This window comes from Oncorhynchus gorbuscha, linkage group LG14 (genome assembly GCF_021184085.1).
Source record: "Oncorhynchus gorbuscha isolate QuinsamMale2020 ecotype Even-year linkage group LG14, OgorEven_v1.0, whole genome shotgun sequence".
In the NCBI taxonomy this organism is placed as follows: Eukaryota; Metazoa; Chordata; class Actinopteri; order Salmoniformes; family Salmonidae; genus Oncorhynchus; species Oncorhynchus gorbuscha.
Genome location: NC_060186.1, coordinates 15,459,237 through 15,477,552, shown reverse-complemented (window position 1 = coordinate 15,477,552; position 18,316 = coordinate 15,459,237). Strand labels below are relative to the sequence as shown.

Genomic DNA, 18,316 nt, shown 5'->3' with positions numbered 1-18,316 from the left:
CCTGTGTTCCAGGAGTGTGTTAGCTAATCCAAGTTTATAATTTTAAAAAAGGCTAATTGATCATTAGAAACCCCTTTTGCAATTATGTTAGCACAGCTGAAAAACTGTTGTGCTGATTTATAGAAGCAATAAAAAAAAAAACTGTCCTTCTTTAGACTAGCTGAGTATCTGGAGCATCAGCACTTGTGGGTTCAATTACAGGCTCAAAATGGCCAGAAACAAAGAACTTTCTTCTGAAACTCCTCAGTCTATTCTTGTTTTGAGAAATTAAGGCTATTCAATGCGAGAAATTGCCAAGAAACTGAAGATCTCGTACAACGCTGTGTACAACTCCCTTCACATAACAGCGAAAACTGGTTCTAACCAGAATAGAAAGAGTGGGAGGCACCGGTGCACAACTGAGCAAGAGGACAAGTACATTAGTGTCTAGTTTGAGAAGCAGATGGCTCACAAGTCCTCAAAATGGCAGCTTCATTAAATAGTACCCGCACAACACCAGTCTCAACGTCAACAGTGAAGGGGCGACTTCGGGATGTTGGTCTTCAAGGCATAGTTGCAAAGAAAAAGCCATCTCAGATTGGCCAATAAAAATTATTTTTTATTTAATTTCATTATTTTTTTTTACCCCCCTTTTCGTGGTATCCAATTGTTAGTAGCTACTATCTTGTCTCATCGCTACAACTCCCGTACGGGCTTGGGAGAGACGAAGGTCAAAAGTCATGCGTCCTCCGATACACAACCCAACCAAGCCGCACTGCTTCTTAACACAGCGAGCATCAAACCCGGAAGCCAACTGCACCAATGTGTCGGAGGAAACACCGTGCACCTGGCGACATTGGTTCGCGCGCACTGCGCCCGGCCCGCCACAGGAGTCGCTGGTGCGCGATGAGACAAGGATATCCCTACCGGCCAAACCCTCCCTAACCCGGATGACGCTAGGCCAAATTGTGCGTCGCCCCACGGACCTCCCGGTCACGGCCGGTTGCGACAGAGCCTGGGCGCGAACCCAGAGTCTCTGGTGGCCCTAAACCACTGCGCCACCCGGGGGGCCCCAGAAAAAGTATTAAGATGGGCAAATAAACACAGACACTGGACAGAGGAAGATTGGAAAAAAGTCATTAAGGACAGACGAATCTAAGTTTGAGGTGTTCGGATCACAAAGAAGAACATTCATGAGACACAGAAAAAATGAAAAGATGCTAGAGGAGTGCTTAATGCCATCTGCCAAGCATGGTGGAGGCAATGTGATGGTCTGGGGGTGCTTTAGTGGTTTGTACATGGTAAAAAGGGATCTTGAAGGAAGGCTATGCCATACCCTGAGGACAGTTCTTAAGTGGAGCCAATTTCCTCCTACAACAGGACAATGATCCTAAGCACAGCTCCAAACTATGCAATAACTATTTAGGGAAGAAGCAGTCAGCTGGTGTTCTGTCTATAATGGAGTTACCAGCACAGACACCGATATCAACCCTATTGAGCTGTTGTGGGAGCAGCTTGACCATATGGCCAATCCAACTTGTGGGAGGTGCTTCAGGAAGTGAAAATCTCTTCAGATTACCTCAACAAACTAGAACTAACAAACTATAGTTATGGCAAATCGGTTAGGACATTTACTTCGTGTATGATAGTAATTTTTTAAAACAATTGTTTACAGGCAGAGTATTTCACTTAAGATGTCACTACACAATTCCAGTGGGTCAGAAGTTTACATGCACTGTAAACAGCTTGGAAAATTCCAGAAAATGATGTCAGTTTTAGAAGCTTCTGATAGGCTAATTGACATCATTTGAGTCAATTGGAGGTGTACCTGTGGATGTATTTCAAGGCCTACCTTCAAACGCAGTGCCTCTTTGCTTGACATCATGGGAAAATAAAAATAAAATTTTAAATTATAGACCTCCATAAGTCTGACTCATTCTTGGGAACTATTTCTAAACACCTGAATATACCATGTTCATCTGTACAAACAATAGTACACAAGTATAAACGCCATGGACCCACGCAGCCATCTATCCGCTCAGGAAGGAGATGCACGTACTTTAGTGCAAAAAGTGCAAATCAATCCTAGAACAACAGCAAAGGACCTTGTGAAGATGCTGGAGAAAACCGGTACAAATGTATCTATATCCACAGTAAAACGAGTCCTAAATCGACATAACCTGAAAGGCCGCTTAGCAAGGAAGAAGCCACTGCTCTAAAACCGCCATAAAAAAAGCCAGACTACGGTTTGCAACTGCACATGGGGACAAAGATCATACTTTTTGGAGAAATGTCCTCTGGTCTGATGAAACAAAAATAGAATTGTTTGGTCATAATGACCATCGTTATGTTTGGAGGAAAAAAGGTGAGGCTTGTAAGCCGAAGAACACCATCCCAACCATGAAACAGGGGGGTTGGCAGCATCATGTTGTGGGGGTGTTTTGCTGCAGGAGGGACTGGTATCTTCACAAAATAGATTGTATCATGAGGAAAGGAAGTTGTGGATATATTGAAGCAACATCTCCAGACATCAGTCAGGAAGTTAAAGCTTGGTCGCAAATGGGTCTTCCAAATGGACAATGACCCTAAGCATACTTCCAAAGTTGTGGCAAAATGGCTTAAGGACAACAAAGTCAAGGTATTGGAGTGGCCATAACAAAGCCCTGACCTCAATCTGATTGAACATTTGTGGGCAGAACTGAAAAAGAGTGCGAGCAAGGAGGTCTACAGACATGACTCAGTTACACAAGCTCTGTCAGGAGGAATGGCCAAAATGCATTAACTTATTGTGGGAAGTTTGTGGAAGACTACCCGAAACGTTTGATCCAAGTTAAACAATTTAAAAAGGCAAAGTGGTGATCCTAACTGACCTAAGACAGGGTATTTTTACTAGGATTTAATGTCAAGAATGGTGAATAACTGAGTTTAAATGCATTTGGCTACAGTGCATGTAAACATCCGACTTCAACTGTACATTGTACTGGTCAAAAGTTGTAGAACACATTTTTCATTTCAGGGTTTTTATTTTTTACATTGTAGAATTATAGTGAAGGCATGAACACTATGAAATAACACATATGGAATCATGTAGTAACCAAAAAGTGTTGAACAAAGTATTGATCAAAATACATTTCATATTTGAGATTCTTCAAATAGCCACCTTTTGCCTTGACAGCTTTGCACACTTGGCATTCTCTCAACCATCTTTATGAGGTAATCACCTGGAATGCATTTCAATTAACAGGTGTTCCTTGTTAAAAAGTTAATATGTGGAATTTATTTCCTTCTTAATGCATTTGAGCCAATCAGTTGTGTTGTGACAAGGTAGGGGGGAATACAGAAGATTGCCCTATTTGGTAAAAGACACATAAGTAAATATGGCAAGAAGAGCTCAAATAAGCAAAGAGAAACAACAGTCCATCATTACTTAAAGACATGACGGTCAGTCAACATAGAAATGTCAAGAACTTGAAACTGTCTCTCATGAGGACCGCCACAGGAATGGAAGAACCAGAGTTACCTCTGCTGCAGAGGAGAAATTCATAAGAATTACCAGCCTCAGAAATTGTAGCCCACATAAATGCGTCACAGAGTTCAAGTAACAGACATCTCAACATCAACTGTTCAGAGGAGACCTTCATGGCCGAATTGCTGCAAAGAAACCACTACTAAAGGGACACCAATAAGATGAGACTTGCTTGGACCAAGAAACATGAGCAATGGACATGAGACCGGTGGAAATCTGTCCTTTAGGCTGGAGTCCAAATTGTAGATTTTTGGTTCCAACCGCCATGTCTTTGCGAGATGCGGTGTAGGTGAACAGATGATCTCCACATGTGTGGTTCTCACCGTAAAGCATGGAGGTGTGATGGTACTTTGCTTGTGACACTGTCTGTGATTTATTCACACTTAACCAGCATGGCTACCACAGCATTCTGCAGCGATACACCATCCCATCTGGTTTGGGCTTCATGGGACGATCATCTGTTTTTCAACAGGACAATGACCCAACACACCACCAGGCTGTGTAAGGGCTATTTAACCAAGGAGAGTAATGGAGTGCTGCATAACATGACCTCGCCTCCATAATCACCCGAACTCAACCCAATTGAGATGGTTTGAGATGAGTTGGACCACAGAGTGAAGGAATAGCAGCCAACAAATGCTCAGCATATGTGGGAACTCCTTCAAAACTGCTAGAAAAGCATTCCTCATGAAACTGGTTGAGAGAATGCCAAGAGTGTGCAAAAGGTGTCATCAAAGCAAAGCAAATATATTTTGATTTGTTTAACACTTTTTTTTGGTTTCTACACGATTCCATGTGTGATATTTCATAAATTTGATGTCTACTATTTTTCTACAATGTAAAAATAAAATAAACTTTTGAATGGGTAGGTTTGTCCAAATATTTGACTGGTACTGTGTGTGTGCGCGCATGTATGTTTATATAACAATAAATAAAATATTCTTTACAGTTATTCAAGTATAAATGACCAAAGTTACCATAAGTTTTCTGTTAATTACCAAAATTACTGAAGATTCTGGTAACTTTGGTAAATTACCAGTAGCTTTGCAAACATGTGTGTATAATAGAAAATGTAGAAGATACAAGAATATGGTTCTGTGAGAGTGTGAGAATAAAAATTAAAGAGAAAGTAGATTGTAAGAGATTGAAACTGTGTGTGTGTGTGGTGTGAGAGTGCACTCTAATTAAATGTTCCTGTGAGGTTTTGCTAAATACCACAATAATACAGGCTGGGAATTTCTAAGAACCCCATTTGCACGTGACAAAAATGCTATTCTCAGAAGCTGATGAAATCAACTTCTCACTTTCTAATCACAGCAAGCAATTAGGAATTCCAACTTTGTAAACAAACGCACTACGGCCACGCTACTAGATTCTCTGTTGCCCTGCAGAACGGGTGGAACCCAGGGTGCAAGTACAACATGCTGAAGGCAGTGAGGGGACTTTTACATGAAGCCTAAACTCATTTAGGTTAGCCTTGCAACACCCTTGGCATTAGACCTGACCAGATCCATTTGGAACAAAATGTTGGCACTAAACAATGAAGGTGTCGGTTGTACTTTACTCCACCCATTGAGTTACTGTCCCTGGTGGCTTAAGTGACTAAGTGGACAGTCTTACCCATGCCGGCGTCCTTCTTGGTTCCGTCTGAGATGATCTCCACATGGTCCCCGTCCACGTCGTAGCTGAAGAAGTCATTCAGGTACGTCTTTGACCTTTGACCTCCGAACACATACAGACAACGATTTCTCTGGAGAAAGGGAGGGGGGAGATGAGCAAGAGAAGAGCAAAATCTATTTCATATTCATGCCAACACTGAATGGTTTACATTCTTCTGTGGAACAAGATAATAGTCTGAACAATTTTCCTTGGCTTCATAAAAGTAATGAGAGTAAAATTGGTGCATATTTGTTCTGTCATTGGCCTTCTCTAAAAACACAAAGCAGAACGCCATTTTGGCTTTCTGTCAATAAATTATTCTGGTGTTTGTGCTGAATTCAATAAAGATTGTCACCGCAATGTTGCCACATTGTGTGTTGATATGTGTGAGTGTATGAGCACAGTTCAGTAACATCCAGGCAACATTACCCTAACATCAACACCAGTCATGTTACTACTCCCATAACTCACAGTGTGGAAGAGCATGCAGTGTCCGATGCGTGACTGGACATCCTCAGGCCCAGCGTTGCAGGAGTCTTCTCTGAGCAGGCTCCAGGTTCCGGCCTGGCAGTGGAAGGCATACAGCCCACTGAACTGGGGCTCGGACGTCCTGCTGTCCTCCACACTGCCGTTACACATCAGAATCCGACCACCAAACGTATAGATCATGTGCTTCTCCGAGTCCATACACATCTATAAAGGAGAGGGAGGAAGGGTGAGAAGAGATAGGTTGGGTCGGAAGAGAGTCATGAGATTCAACATTTGGATTTCAGTGTTGGGCTTTGAGCAGTGTAAAAGTGATGCAAAAATCCTTGGCATTAACAGATCCATTTTTAGCTTAAAAGTGGGAAAAGAGGAAAATATGTCAAGACTATAGCCGGCTAAGCCTTCATCAGTGCTCTGGTCTCACCTCCAGATGGCTGAATGGACCAATTATTTAACCAACAAAAACTCTGTAACCTATTTTTAATGAAGCCCACAGTGTTTCAATTCCCTCCTAGCCAGTTTAGTCCAGTTTGGACGTGTGTGATACAGCTCTGTGAGGGGCGTTATAAAGAGGTTACCTGGTGGTCAAAGACGAGCTTGGGCCCGCCGTCGGCTGACGTGTCCTCGCTGAGCAGTGTCCAGGTGTTGGCGTCGACATCGTAGCGGTAGAAGTCACTCTTCAGAGACTTGCTGTTCCTGACGCTGGAGTCTAGGTAGCGGCCGAGTGTGTAGATCTGCCGCCGCTGGCTGTCGATGCACATCTTGTGACAGGACCGCGCACTGGGACCACTCTGGGAGAGGACGGGGGGGGGGTAAGCCATCACACCAACTATCTATAAAACAGGAGACGACTCGGCCCCCTGCTCCCATGTGGCGACAGAGTTTCTACCATTTACTGAACTTCGTTGATATCCAGTACCTGCTCAGTAACATTACACCTTTGTTATATTTTCCTATAGTGAAGCTTTCAACTATTATCTTCATTATAATCATTCATTAGACATTACCTTCACCTTGACCAAAGAAAACTGCAGTTATAATCCTGCTCATTCCTATAAATAATTTAGTGTTCTGCTCATTAAGCAGCTCTAACAATCAGTATGGACCATTTAAGTGTTGTTCTGTGTCACAATAACTCCTCTATTCCACCACCCTTCTCTCTTTCATACATCTTGCTCTCTCACCTCCTTCTCTGTGTCTCTGGAGATGCAGACCCACTGGTTCTCCTGAACACTGTAGGCCCAGAAGTCAGCCAGGTCCTGTGTGCCGTCCCAGCCCCCAAAAAGATACACCGTCTCTGTAGGAAACAGGGAGCCAACGCTGGTCAACAGCTGGGATTAAACAATATATATTTAACCTTTATTTAACCAGGTTGGCTAGTTGAGAACAAGTTCTCATTTACAACTGCGACCTGGCCAAGATAAAGCAAAGCAGTTCGACACAGAGTTACACATAGAATAAACAAACATCAATAACAATCAATAACACAGTAGAAAAAGTCTCTATACAGTGTTTGCAAATGAGGTAAGATAAGGCAATAAATACACCATGGTGGCAAATGAATTACAATATACCAATTAAACACTGGCATGATAGATGTGCAAGTGGAGATACTGGGGTGCAAAGGAGCAAGATAAATAAATGCATACAGTATGGGAATGAGGTAGTTGGATGGGCTATTTACAGGTGCAGTGATCTGTGAGCTGCTCTGACAGCTGGATGCATTCAACATCAATGAACTACTCTGGTGTCTATACTGAAACACCAAGAAGACTACAGTAAAGCACAATGGTCCTGAAACTATCCCTTCACACTCAAACCTGTATACTGGTTGAAAATGGCAGATTTGGTCACTGATAAGCGTTATCAGAATGCAGTGGCAAATCATTATTTTTTGAACTAGGAAAGTCAGTTAAGAACAAATTATTATTTACAATGACGGCCTACTGGGGAACAGTGGGTTAACTGCCTTGTTCAGGGGCAGAACGACAGATCTTTTACCTTGTCAGCTCTAGGATTCGATCCAGCAACCATACAGTAACATGCCATACAAGACTTCAGAACTCAGGATCTCCCCTACAGAGATGTATAGGATTCAACTGGATAGGCGTAAACAACAGTACTAAGCGCAACAAGAAGATATACATACACACACCCCACTAGTCCATCCCACTAATTGGGCTACTTTTGCACGTTTTGTCAAAGAGGGGAATATTGTAGATCAAGAGGACTCGATTTGTTTTGAAAGATGAGACGATTATAATAAATACTGCTTTGATGTCATACAAGCAAACCACACACGAGTCCAAATGCGCGCTTTGCTTTTCAATATGATGAAAATCATGTCCTTTACATCATCAACATTTATGATCGCAATATTTGACGTACATTTACAAGGATGACATGGAATAATTATAACTTTTTATTTTTTTTAAACAGAAGGAGCCCGTTTGCCACATTGAAGAAGATTTGCAGCTGAATGCATTAATCCATTCTATGCACGCCAAAATGAGTATCATTTTCTCTGAAGGGCCTTCTGAAAGTCTAACACTAACACTGTATTTTATAACTTAGGAGTCATGTTGGCAAGAGAATAAGCTTTCAAATTGTGCCCACCTAACCCAGAATGCAATTTATAAATGGACCAATTTTGGATTGCAAAAACAATTGTGTGATGGGGATGCAGTGCTGTTCCAAAAAATACAAAATACATTTTTTTTAAAAAGTGTGCTTACTTCAATTCAACAGTACAACTAAATATATATATATATTTTTTAAAGGCACCTAATCATTGAAAGCTCTTTCCTTGAGTCGTAAAAGTGAATTGAAATGTAACTGTGCACACGTCGGATAGGTGCGTGGCCACTTTGATACACAAGTTATTCAGTTTTGGTATTTCAGTTTTGGATAAAAACACGTGCCCGTTTTAAGCGCAATATTTTGTCACGAAAAGATGCTCGACTATGCTTGGAATTGATAGTTTTGGAAAGAAGACACTGACGTTTCCAGAACTGCAAAGATTTTCACTGTGAGTGCCTTAGAACTAAAGCTACAGGCAAAACCAAGATGTTTGAGCGACCAGGAAATGAACAGGATTTCTGAGGGTACGTTTTCCATGATCGCCTTATATGGCTGTGAATGCGACAGGAATGAACGGACACTTTCTAGCGTTTCCCCAAGGTGTCTGCAGCATTGTGACGTATTTGTAGGCATATCATTGGAAGATTGACCAAAAGTCACCTACCAGTATTTTTCCATCCGAATCAGAGAAGAATGCAGGCTTCTAGGACTGGCATTTCAATGAAGAGATATATGACAAAACACCTTGAGGATTGATTCAAACAACGTTTTCCATGTTTCAGTCGATATTATGGAGTTAATTCGGAAAAAAGTTTGACGTGTAGGTGACTGAATTTTCGGTTAGTTTCGGTAGCCAAATGCATAGTAACAAAACGGAACGTTGTGTCCTACACAAGAATCTTTCAGGAAAAACTGGACATCTGCTATGTAACTGAGAATCTCCTCATTGAAACATCTGAAGTTCTTCAAAGGTAAATTATTTTATTTGATCCCTTTGCTGGTTTTTGTGAATATGTTGCGTGCTAAATGCTAACGCTTAATGCTAAGCTAGCTATCACCACTCTTACACAAATTATTGATTTTCTCTGGTTCTAAAGCATATTTTGAAAATCTGAGACGACAGGATTGTTAAGAAAAGGATAAGCTTGAGAGCAGGCATATTTATTTCATTTAATTTGCGATTTTTAGAAATCGCTAACGTTGCGTTATGGTAATGAGCTTGAGGCTGTAGTCACGATCCCGCATGCGGGATGGGGCGGACTAAGAGTTAATCTAACGCTTGACTGTTGTGTCCTCAACTTTGGTGCGATAATTTCCCCATATTATGAAGTGGTCCCTTTCAATAGCTACCATGGTTATGCATACAGTTGAAGTCGGAAGTTTACATACACCTTAGCCAAATACATTTAAACTCAGTTATTCACAATTGCTGATTAAATCCTAGTAAAAATAACCCGTCTTAGGTCAGTCAGGATCACCACATTATTTTAAGAATGTGAAATGTCAGAATAATAGTAGAGAATGATTTCAGCTTTTATTTCTTTCATCACATTCCCATTGGGTCAGACATGCACATACACTCAACTAGTATTTGGTAGCATTGCCTTTTAAATGGTTTAACTTGGGTCAAACGTTTCAGGCAGCCTTCCACAATAAGTTGGGCGAATTCTGGCCATTCCCACTGACAGAGCTGGTGTAACTGAGTCAGGGTTGTAGGCCTCCTTGCTCACACATGCTTTTTCAGTTCTGCCCACAAATGTTCTATAGGATTGAGGTCAGGGCTTTGTGATGGCCACTCCAATACCTTGACTTTGTTGTCCTTCAGCCATTTTGCCACAACTTTGGAAGTATGCTTAGGGTCATTGTCAATTTGGAAGACCCATTTGCTACCAAGCTTTAACTTCCTGACTGATGTCTTGAGATGTTGCTTCAATATATCCACATAATTTCCTTTCCTCATGATGACATCTATTTTGAGAAGTGCACCAGTCCTGCAGCAAAACACCCCCACAACATGATGCTTCCACCCCGTGCTTCACGGTTGGGATGGTGTTCTTCGGCTTGCAAACCTCCCCCTTTTTCCTCCAAACATAATGATGGTCATTATGGCTAAACAGGTCTATTTTTGTTTCATCAGACCAGAGGACATTTCTCCAAAAAGTACGATCTTTGTCCCCATGTGCAGTTGCAAACCGTAGTCTGGCTTTTTTTATGGCGGTTTTGGAGCAGTGGCTTTCTTCCAGCATCTTCACAAGGTCCTTTGCTGTTGCTCTGGGATTGATTTGCACTTTTCGCACCAAAGTACGTTCATCTCTAGGAGACCAAATGTGTCTCCTTCCTGAGCGGTATAACGGCTGCGTGGTCCCATGGTGTTTATACTTACGTACTGTTTGTACGGATGAACGTGGCATCTTCAGGCTTTTGGAAATTGCTCCCAAGGATGAACCAGACTGGAGGTGGAGGTCTACAATTGTTTTCTGAGGTCTTGGCTGATTTCTTTTGATTTTCCCATGATGTCAAGCAAAGAGGCACTGAGTTTGAAGGTAGGCCTTGAAATACATTCACAGGTACACCTCCAATTGACTCAAATTATGTCAATTAGCATATCAGAAGATTCTAAAGCCATGACATTTTCTGGAAATTACCAAGCGTTTTAAAGGCACAGTCAACTTAGTGTATGTAAACTTCTGACCCACTGGAATTGTGATACAGTGAATGATATGTGAAATAATCTGTCTGTAAACAATTGTTGGAAAAATTACTCGTGCCATGAAGAAAGTAATGTCCTAACCGACTTGCCAAAACTATAGCTTGTTAACAAGAAATGTGTGGAGTGGTTGAAAAACGAGTTTTAATGACGCCAACCTAAGTTATGTAAACTTCCAACTTCAACTGTATGTTTCTTCAAACATTTCAATTTAGCCGTATCCAGAGGCTATGTTCCATGAGTGTAAAGGGTTAACGAGTAGAAAAAGGCTATTCAAGATAAACACTAGACTACATACTGAGTGCAACCATGAGAATATTGGGGGAAATCATCACTTCAATTGCAGAAAGAACAGTTCCATTCCTTAAGTCCTGAAGAAGTCCTGAAGAACCCGTGAATTGAGTAGCATGAGTGCATTATTAACACAGAGGTGGACAGGTTCAATGGGCCTTAAGCATGGCAAATCAGCAGAGTAGCACACAGGGGTAATGTCTGCATGGCGTGCAGACTGTGTGGAGGTTTTTGTAGGTTGGTTGCGGGGGTTACCCTAGGTCATCTGGATTGGCCAACAAGACCGTTCTCAGTGTCTGGGGGCCTGAGAGACAGACCAGCAAGATGCAAGGCTTCCCACAGCCTGTATACACACGAGCACAATACAAGCCTTTGTCTTTACAAACGCCTGCAGGCGAGTAAGCCACCAAAACATTACAGAGCACTAAAATAACCACCGTCCTCTGCAAAACAGCTTTAAAAGGCGACAGTAGAAATCCACTGAAAGACGATGGCCAGAGCTTACCCACGATGTTACACAACGATTTAAGGCAATAAGTAATTATTTAAGTCAAAGTAGAATATATTTGTGCTTGAAGTGACAACCCCGAACTGCCCATTTCGTGCAACTTCGTGCCAATGTCGTGTCTTTTCCTATGAAATGACGTACAAATTTTTTTCAGCATACATTTCGTTTCAGGGCTGGGTTTTACATCAAATGGTACCACCCACAATCATTGCATTGTTTATTAATCAGAAACACCTGCAAAGTCGCAACTAAGCTGAGCAATATAATAGAGAATATTTGGCTACAACAAAGATGGCGGATAAATAAGAGTTCACTCAGGCCGTTTACCATTGTCAGATCCGGTCTAGTTAATGGGTTGGGTCTCCCACAGACAACAATGCAATAGCAGCTGGGTCTGGTCTACTTACTTCAATGACTTTCACTGAACCAGTGAGTGGGGTGTCTCGCATCCTCTTCCTTCTCTGGCTACAGCTTTTAACCGTAGCCTACACTTTGTTGCCTGAGCCTGATAATTTGTCAAATTGCACTTGTTAAAAATTGTGTGTGATAAGATTGCATTTTGGAACCCCCCCCCCCAAGATGAATGGTTTTGAACACGCTCCACTGCTTTGATTGGTGCAGCTAGAAATCAAAAGTGTCCACGAACTTTGTTTATCTAGTTTGTGCTGTTGTTACATCAAATATTAGTGTTTCGTGTCCGATGCGCTCAGGGTGTTGCTACATATCATTTGCGGCACGCAGTCATTGTAGCCTATCATTTCACCTCCACTAGCTGTGAGAACTATTGCAAGAGTCTACTAAAGGCTTCACCGTGTCCATTACAATGTAGAAAAATGCGTCTAGTCCAAACCGTTCAATAGTTAGCAGGGGCGCAACTTTGGTCTTATCCAGTTGGATAAACACTCCAAACAGCCTACTCGACCGCTCGGTGTCATCCTCATGGTCCTAAAGCACACCCTTTGTCTCGTTTTCTATCACATTCCAATGAGAAAACTCGGGGGGAACAAAAATGCAATTTCAGAATGTGGGGGGGGCGTCCCCAGTGAAAGTTGCGACCCAGATAGTTAGGCTATCCATTTTACCGGAGCTTTATATTATTCTTCCCATTTCTATGGCAGATTCCCAGTCACAATTTATGGACGATGCCAAAACTGTGGACTGGTTTCCCCGATCCATCTGTGGCGAAGTTCTCCCTACACGCTTATGACAAATCCAACTCCAGAACCAGCCATAGCCTAGCTGGCTAATATTTTGAATACAGCGTAGCAATGGATAATATTAGTTAGCCAGATAAGGTTAGCATGCAAGCTAGCACTGACAGCTGTCAGTGCCCTACTTGTTGTTATTTGTGCCCTCCACGTGGAAAGCACCCACAGCGTTCCCATCCCCAATTCGTGAATATGTATTAGCAGCCTGTGTCACTCTTCGGAGGATGGAACCTAAACGTCAATTTCCGCTATAGTTAAATATAACATTTGGAAGAGGAGAAATCCAGTTGAAGTAATAGGTGACATTATAGGGGGTGTGGTCTAGGTGTGGTGTTAGCTAGCATGCCTCACCTGTCTGAACGTCGATGACCATCTGATGACCTCCCCTCATCCCTGGTCTGTTGTCATCCTCATTACCTGGAGTGAGCGATGGAGCAGGAGAGTGCGAGAAAGGGGTTGAGGGAAAGGAGGGAATCAAATGCAGGAGAGGGATGGAGTGTTGAAGGAAAATGGAAAAGGAGCAGAAGAGAAAGGGAGACGGGGAAAAACATTAATGAATCGTTATAGAGTGGTAGTGCACAGCGTACCACAGCATTTTGTTAATTAAAAAACATTTCCTACTTGAGTAGTTTGTCTCACTGTTCATGTCATCTGGGCTTGGCTCTTGCGAGGCTGTACCTTTGTTACTCTTGGGGATGATCTGACTCCATCTTGGCTTGTACTCTTGCTGGCTGATGTATTGGTTAAATAAACCATCTACAGAGGAAGATGTCAAACACAGGAAGATTGTCCAGATTATTTTAGCCAGAAGATAGAAGTGAATAGTTTTGTTACCTTTTCAATCTCAAAAAGAAAGGATGATGTCAGGATGACATTGCCATGCCCTGTGGTTGCAAACCAATCTGATAAAAATGAAAAAGTAATGTAGAGATACATGGATCTATAGTGTAAATAATGAATCACTATGGTATCCCCTGAATTCATGAGCTAAATATAAACCGAGCTAGGTTTTAAGTTCAGTCATGGGATGGTAGAGGTCTGTAGTTAGTATGATGATTGAGGTCATGTAGTTGTATTGAAGTTGATGTGTACAGGGCAGTAGGTCCAGCCCCCATCAGTCTTTCTGAGGAGGTGTGGGTGTCAGGACCTTTGACAGCTTTGTCGATGAGCTCCTCACAGGCGTCAAAGTCTCCACGGAGTACCAGGCGGTCGTGGAGGTGTGTCAGCATTTGGTGTTCCAACGCGATGCGTGTCTTCTTCTGCAGCGACTCAAAGGCCTCTGTGTAGTTATGCTGCCGGAAGTGCTTCAGGCACAGGCGGATCGCTTCCTGTTCCCGGTACTAGAGGAATACAGCTCCATATTTGATCAATGTTTTTCATCACATATGTTATACTTCATATTATAAACTAGGTGGTTCGAGCCCTGAATGCTGATTGGCTGAGAGCTGTGGTATATCAGACCATATACCATGAGCATGACAAAAAAATAATAAGTTTTTACTGTTCTAATTACATTGGTAACCAGTTTATAACAGCAATAAGGCACCTCTGGGGTTTGTGGTATATGGCCAATATACCACGGCTAAGGGCTGTGTCTAGGCACAACAAGTTGCATCGTACATAAGAACAGCCCTTAGCCGTGGTATATTGTCCATATACCGCACCTCCTAGGTCATTATTGCTTAAACTGGGTGGTTCAAGTCCTGAATGCTGATTGGCTGACAGCCGTGGTATATCAGACCGTATACATTTTACATTTACATTTAAGTCATTTAGCAGACCATAGGTATGACAAAATATTATTGTTACTGCTCTAATTACATTGGTTACCAGTTTATAATATCAAAAAGGCACCTCTGGGGTTTGTAGTACACGGCCAATATACCACGATGAAGGGCTATATCCAGGCACTCCGCAAATACCACACCCTCTCTGGCCTTATTGCTTAAGTACCCACTCAGACAGATTCTCTCCCTTAACCCCAACTGTGTTTGTGAGTGCGTGCGTCTCAGAGGCAGGCTCACCTTGCTGTACCAGTTAAGGCAGGGCTGCACTAAGTCAGGTTCCTCTATGCCATGCAGCTCAATGTACCAGATACTGAAGTTAAAACTGGGCCCCCAAGACATCAGAGGCACTGAGAGAGACAGAGAGAACGGTCTATAATTTAAATCATCAACTATTTTGCCATTTTGACTTATTTACATCTCCAGCCGTGTAGCATCCCTTCACTCTAATCATTTTCAAGCTGGACAGAGTCTGTACAACACGTAGGCCCAAGCCTTGGGCCAATTCCATCTCCAAACTCACCTATTTTAACAAATCTGCAGGGAAACATCTGTTCGTCAATCTTGTGCTTCAAGGTGAAGGTCTCCTTGTTGTAGTCATTTTTCAGGCCACTGCAGAGAAATAGAAGATCAAATTAAATAAATATGGTACATACAGTAAGGTAGGTTAATTATACAGTAAAGAAGTACAATTCACTGTCCCTCTGCTCTCACCTGGACAGGAGTTCTGTCATGTTCTCTTCACTCATCCCACCAAACACTTTGAACTTCTTCAGGTTACACACGTGAGTCTTCTCATACTTCCCAAAGGTGATGCTCTGAAAGATTGATGGCCGTTCCAATTTCAACATTAAGTACTGGAGGGAAAATAGAGGGGAGAATCTGATCAGCGGTCTCTCACAATAATTCATAATGCAGTGTCCGATCTATATTATCAACACATGACACTGCAGTTTTCATTCTACTGCTCTCCGAACATGTTTCACAACACTGCAAATGGCACAGAGAGCAGAGGAGAAGTGCTGTGTATACGAGCTGCTGCACAGTCAAACTATGGGACAAAGCTCTCCCTCGCCTTCCATTTGGCAAGTCTGACCATAACTCTATCCTCTTGATTCCTGCTTACAAGCAACAATTAAAGCAGGAAGCACCAGTGACTAGATGAATAAAAAAGTGGTCAGACGAAGCAGATGCTAAAGCTACAGAACTGTTTTGCTAGCACAGACTGGAATATGTTCCAGGATTCCTCCAATGGCATTGAGGAGTGCACCACATCAGTCATAGGCTTCATCAATAAGTGCATCGATGACGTCATCCCCACGTGACCGTACGTACATACCCCAAACAGAAACCATGGATTATAGGCAGCATCTTCACTGAGCTAAAGGATAGAGCTGCCGCTTTCAATGAGCGGGACTCTAACCCGGAAGCTTATAAGAAATCCTGCTATGCCCTCCGACGAACCATCAAACAGGCAAAGCGTCAATACAGGACTAAGATAGTCTGACTACACTGGCTCTGACGCCCGCCAAATGTGGCAGGGCCTGCAAACCATTACAGACTATGAGAGCTGCCAGTGACACGAGCCTACCGGACAGGCTAAACTACTTATACACTCACTTCGAGGCAAATACCACTGAAACATTCATGAGAGGACCAGCTGTACTGGATGACTGTGTGATCGCGCTCTCCGCAGCCGATGCGAGTAAGACCTTTAGACAGGTCAATATTCACAAGGCCGTAGGGCCAGATGGATTACCAGAACGTGTACTGAGAGCATGTGCTGACCAACTCGTAAGTGGCTTGACAGACATTTTCAACCTCCCCCTGTCCAAGTCTGTAATACCAACATGTTTTAAGCAGACCACCATTGTGCCTGTGCCCAAGAACACTAAGGTAACCTGCCTAAATGACTACCGACCCGTAGCACACACGTCTGTAGCCATGAAGTGCGTTGAAAGGCTGGTCATGACTCACATCAACACCATGATCTCAGAGATCCTAGACCCACTCCAATTTTCATACCGCCCCAACAGGTCCACAGATTATGCAGTCTCCATTGCACTCCACACTGCCCTTTCCCACCTGGACAGAAGGAACACCTATGTGAGAATGAATGAATGAATATATGAATATAAGATCAGCGTCAACTCACCATCAGTACGAACAAGAATATGATTTTCGCGACGGGAATCCTGTGTTCTGCCTTTCAAACAGGACAACGGAATGGATCCCATGCGGCGCCCCAAAAAAACGACTCCGAAAAAGAGGGAAACGAGGCGGTCTTCTGGTCAGACTCCGGAGACGGGCACATCGTGCACCACTCCCTAGCATTCTTCTCGCCAATGTCCAGTCTCTTGACAACAAGGTTGATGAAATCCGAGCAAGGGTAGCATTCCAGAGGGACATCAGAGACTGTAAAGTTCTTTGCTTCACGGAAACATGGCTCACTGGAGAGACGCTATCGGAGGCGGTGCAGCCAGCAGGTTTCTCCACGCATCGCGCCGACAGAAACAAACATCTTTCTGGTAAGAAGAGGGGCGGGGGCGTATGCTTTACGGCTAACGAGACATGGTGTGATGAAAGAAACATACAGGAACTCAAATCCTTCTGTTCACCTGATTTAGAATTCCTCACAATCAAATGTCAACCACATTATCTACCAAGAGAATACTCTTCGATTATAATCACAGCCATATATATCCCCCCCCAAGCAGACACATTGATGGCTCTGAACGAACTTTATTTGACTCTTTGCAAACTGGAATCCATTTATCCAGAGGCTGCATTCATTGTAGCTGGGGATTTTAACAAGGCTAATCTGAAAACAAGACTCCCTAAATTTTATCAGCATATCGATTGCGCAACCAGGGGTGGAAAAATCTTGGATCATTGTTCCTCTAACTTCCGCGACGCATATAAGGCCCTGCCTCGCCCTCCTTTCGGAAAAGCTGACCACGACTCCATTTTGTTGATCCCTGCCTACAGACAGAAACTAAAAAAAGAAGCTCCCACGCTGAGGTCTGTCCAACGCTGGTCCGACCAAGCTGACTCCACACTCCAAGACTGCTTCCATCACGTGGACTGGGATATGTTTCGTATTGCGTCAGATAACAACATTGACGAATACGCTGATTCGGTGTGCGAGTTCATTAGAACGTGCGTTGAAGATGTCGTTCTCATAGCAACGATTAAAACATTCCCTAACCAGAAACCGTGGATTGATGGCAGCATTCGCGTGACACTGAAAGCGCGAACCACTGCTTTTAATCAGGGCAAGGTGACTGGTAACATGACCGAATACAAACAGTGCAGCTATTCCCTCCGCAAGGCTATCAAACAAGCTAAGCGTCAGTACAGAGACTAAGTAGAATCTCAATTCAACGGCTCAGACACAAGAGGCATGTGGCAGGGTCTACAGTCAATCACAGACTACAAGAAGAAGACCAGCCCAGTCACGGACCAGGATGACTTGCTACCAGGCAGACTAAATAACTTTTTTGCCCGCTTTGAGGACAATACAGTGCCACTGACACGGCCTGCAACGAAAACATGCCGACTCTCCTTCACTGCAGCCGAGGTGAGTTA

General features: G+C 43.0%; 1 protein-coding gene across 1 annotated transcript in view; it reads right to left on the bottom strand.

Moving 5' to 3' along the window:
• LOC123994540 (muskelin-like) overlaps positions 1–18,316 on the bottom strand; it is a 37,581-nt gene that overhangs the window by 9,564 nt on the left and 9,701 nt on the right. The window contains exons 3-12 of the mRNA XM_046297241.1: positions 15,443–15,585; positions 15,252–15,340; positions 14,969–15,078; positions 14,092–14,284; positions 13,623–13,700; positions 13,296–13,361; positions 6,835–6,947; positions 6,229–6,441; positions 5,636–5,857; positions 5,126–5,255 (exon numbers count right to left, since the gene is read on the bottom strand). Of these exons, the coding sequence (XP_046153197.1) occupies positions 5,126–5,255; positions 5,636–5,857; positions 6,229–6,441; positions 6,835–6,947; positions 13,296–13,361; positions 13,623–13,700; positions 14,092–14,284; positions 14,969–15,078; positions 15,252–15,340; positions 15,443–15,585 (1,357 nt within the window). The remainder of the gene's footprint in view (positions 1–5,125; positions 5,256–5,635; positions 5,858–6,228; positions 6,442–6,834; positions 6,948–13,295; positions 13,362–13,622; positions 13,701–14,091; positions 14,285–14,968; positions 15,079–15,251; positions 15,341–15,442; positions 15,586–18,316) is intronic.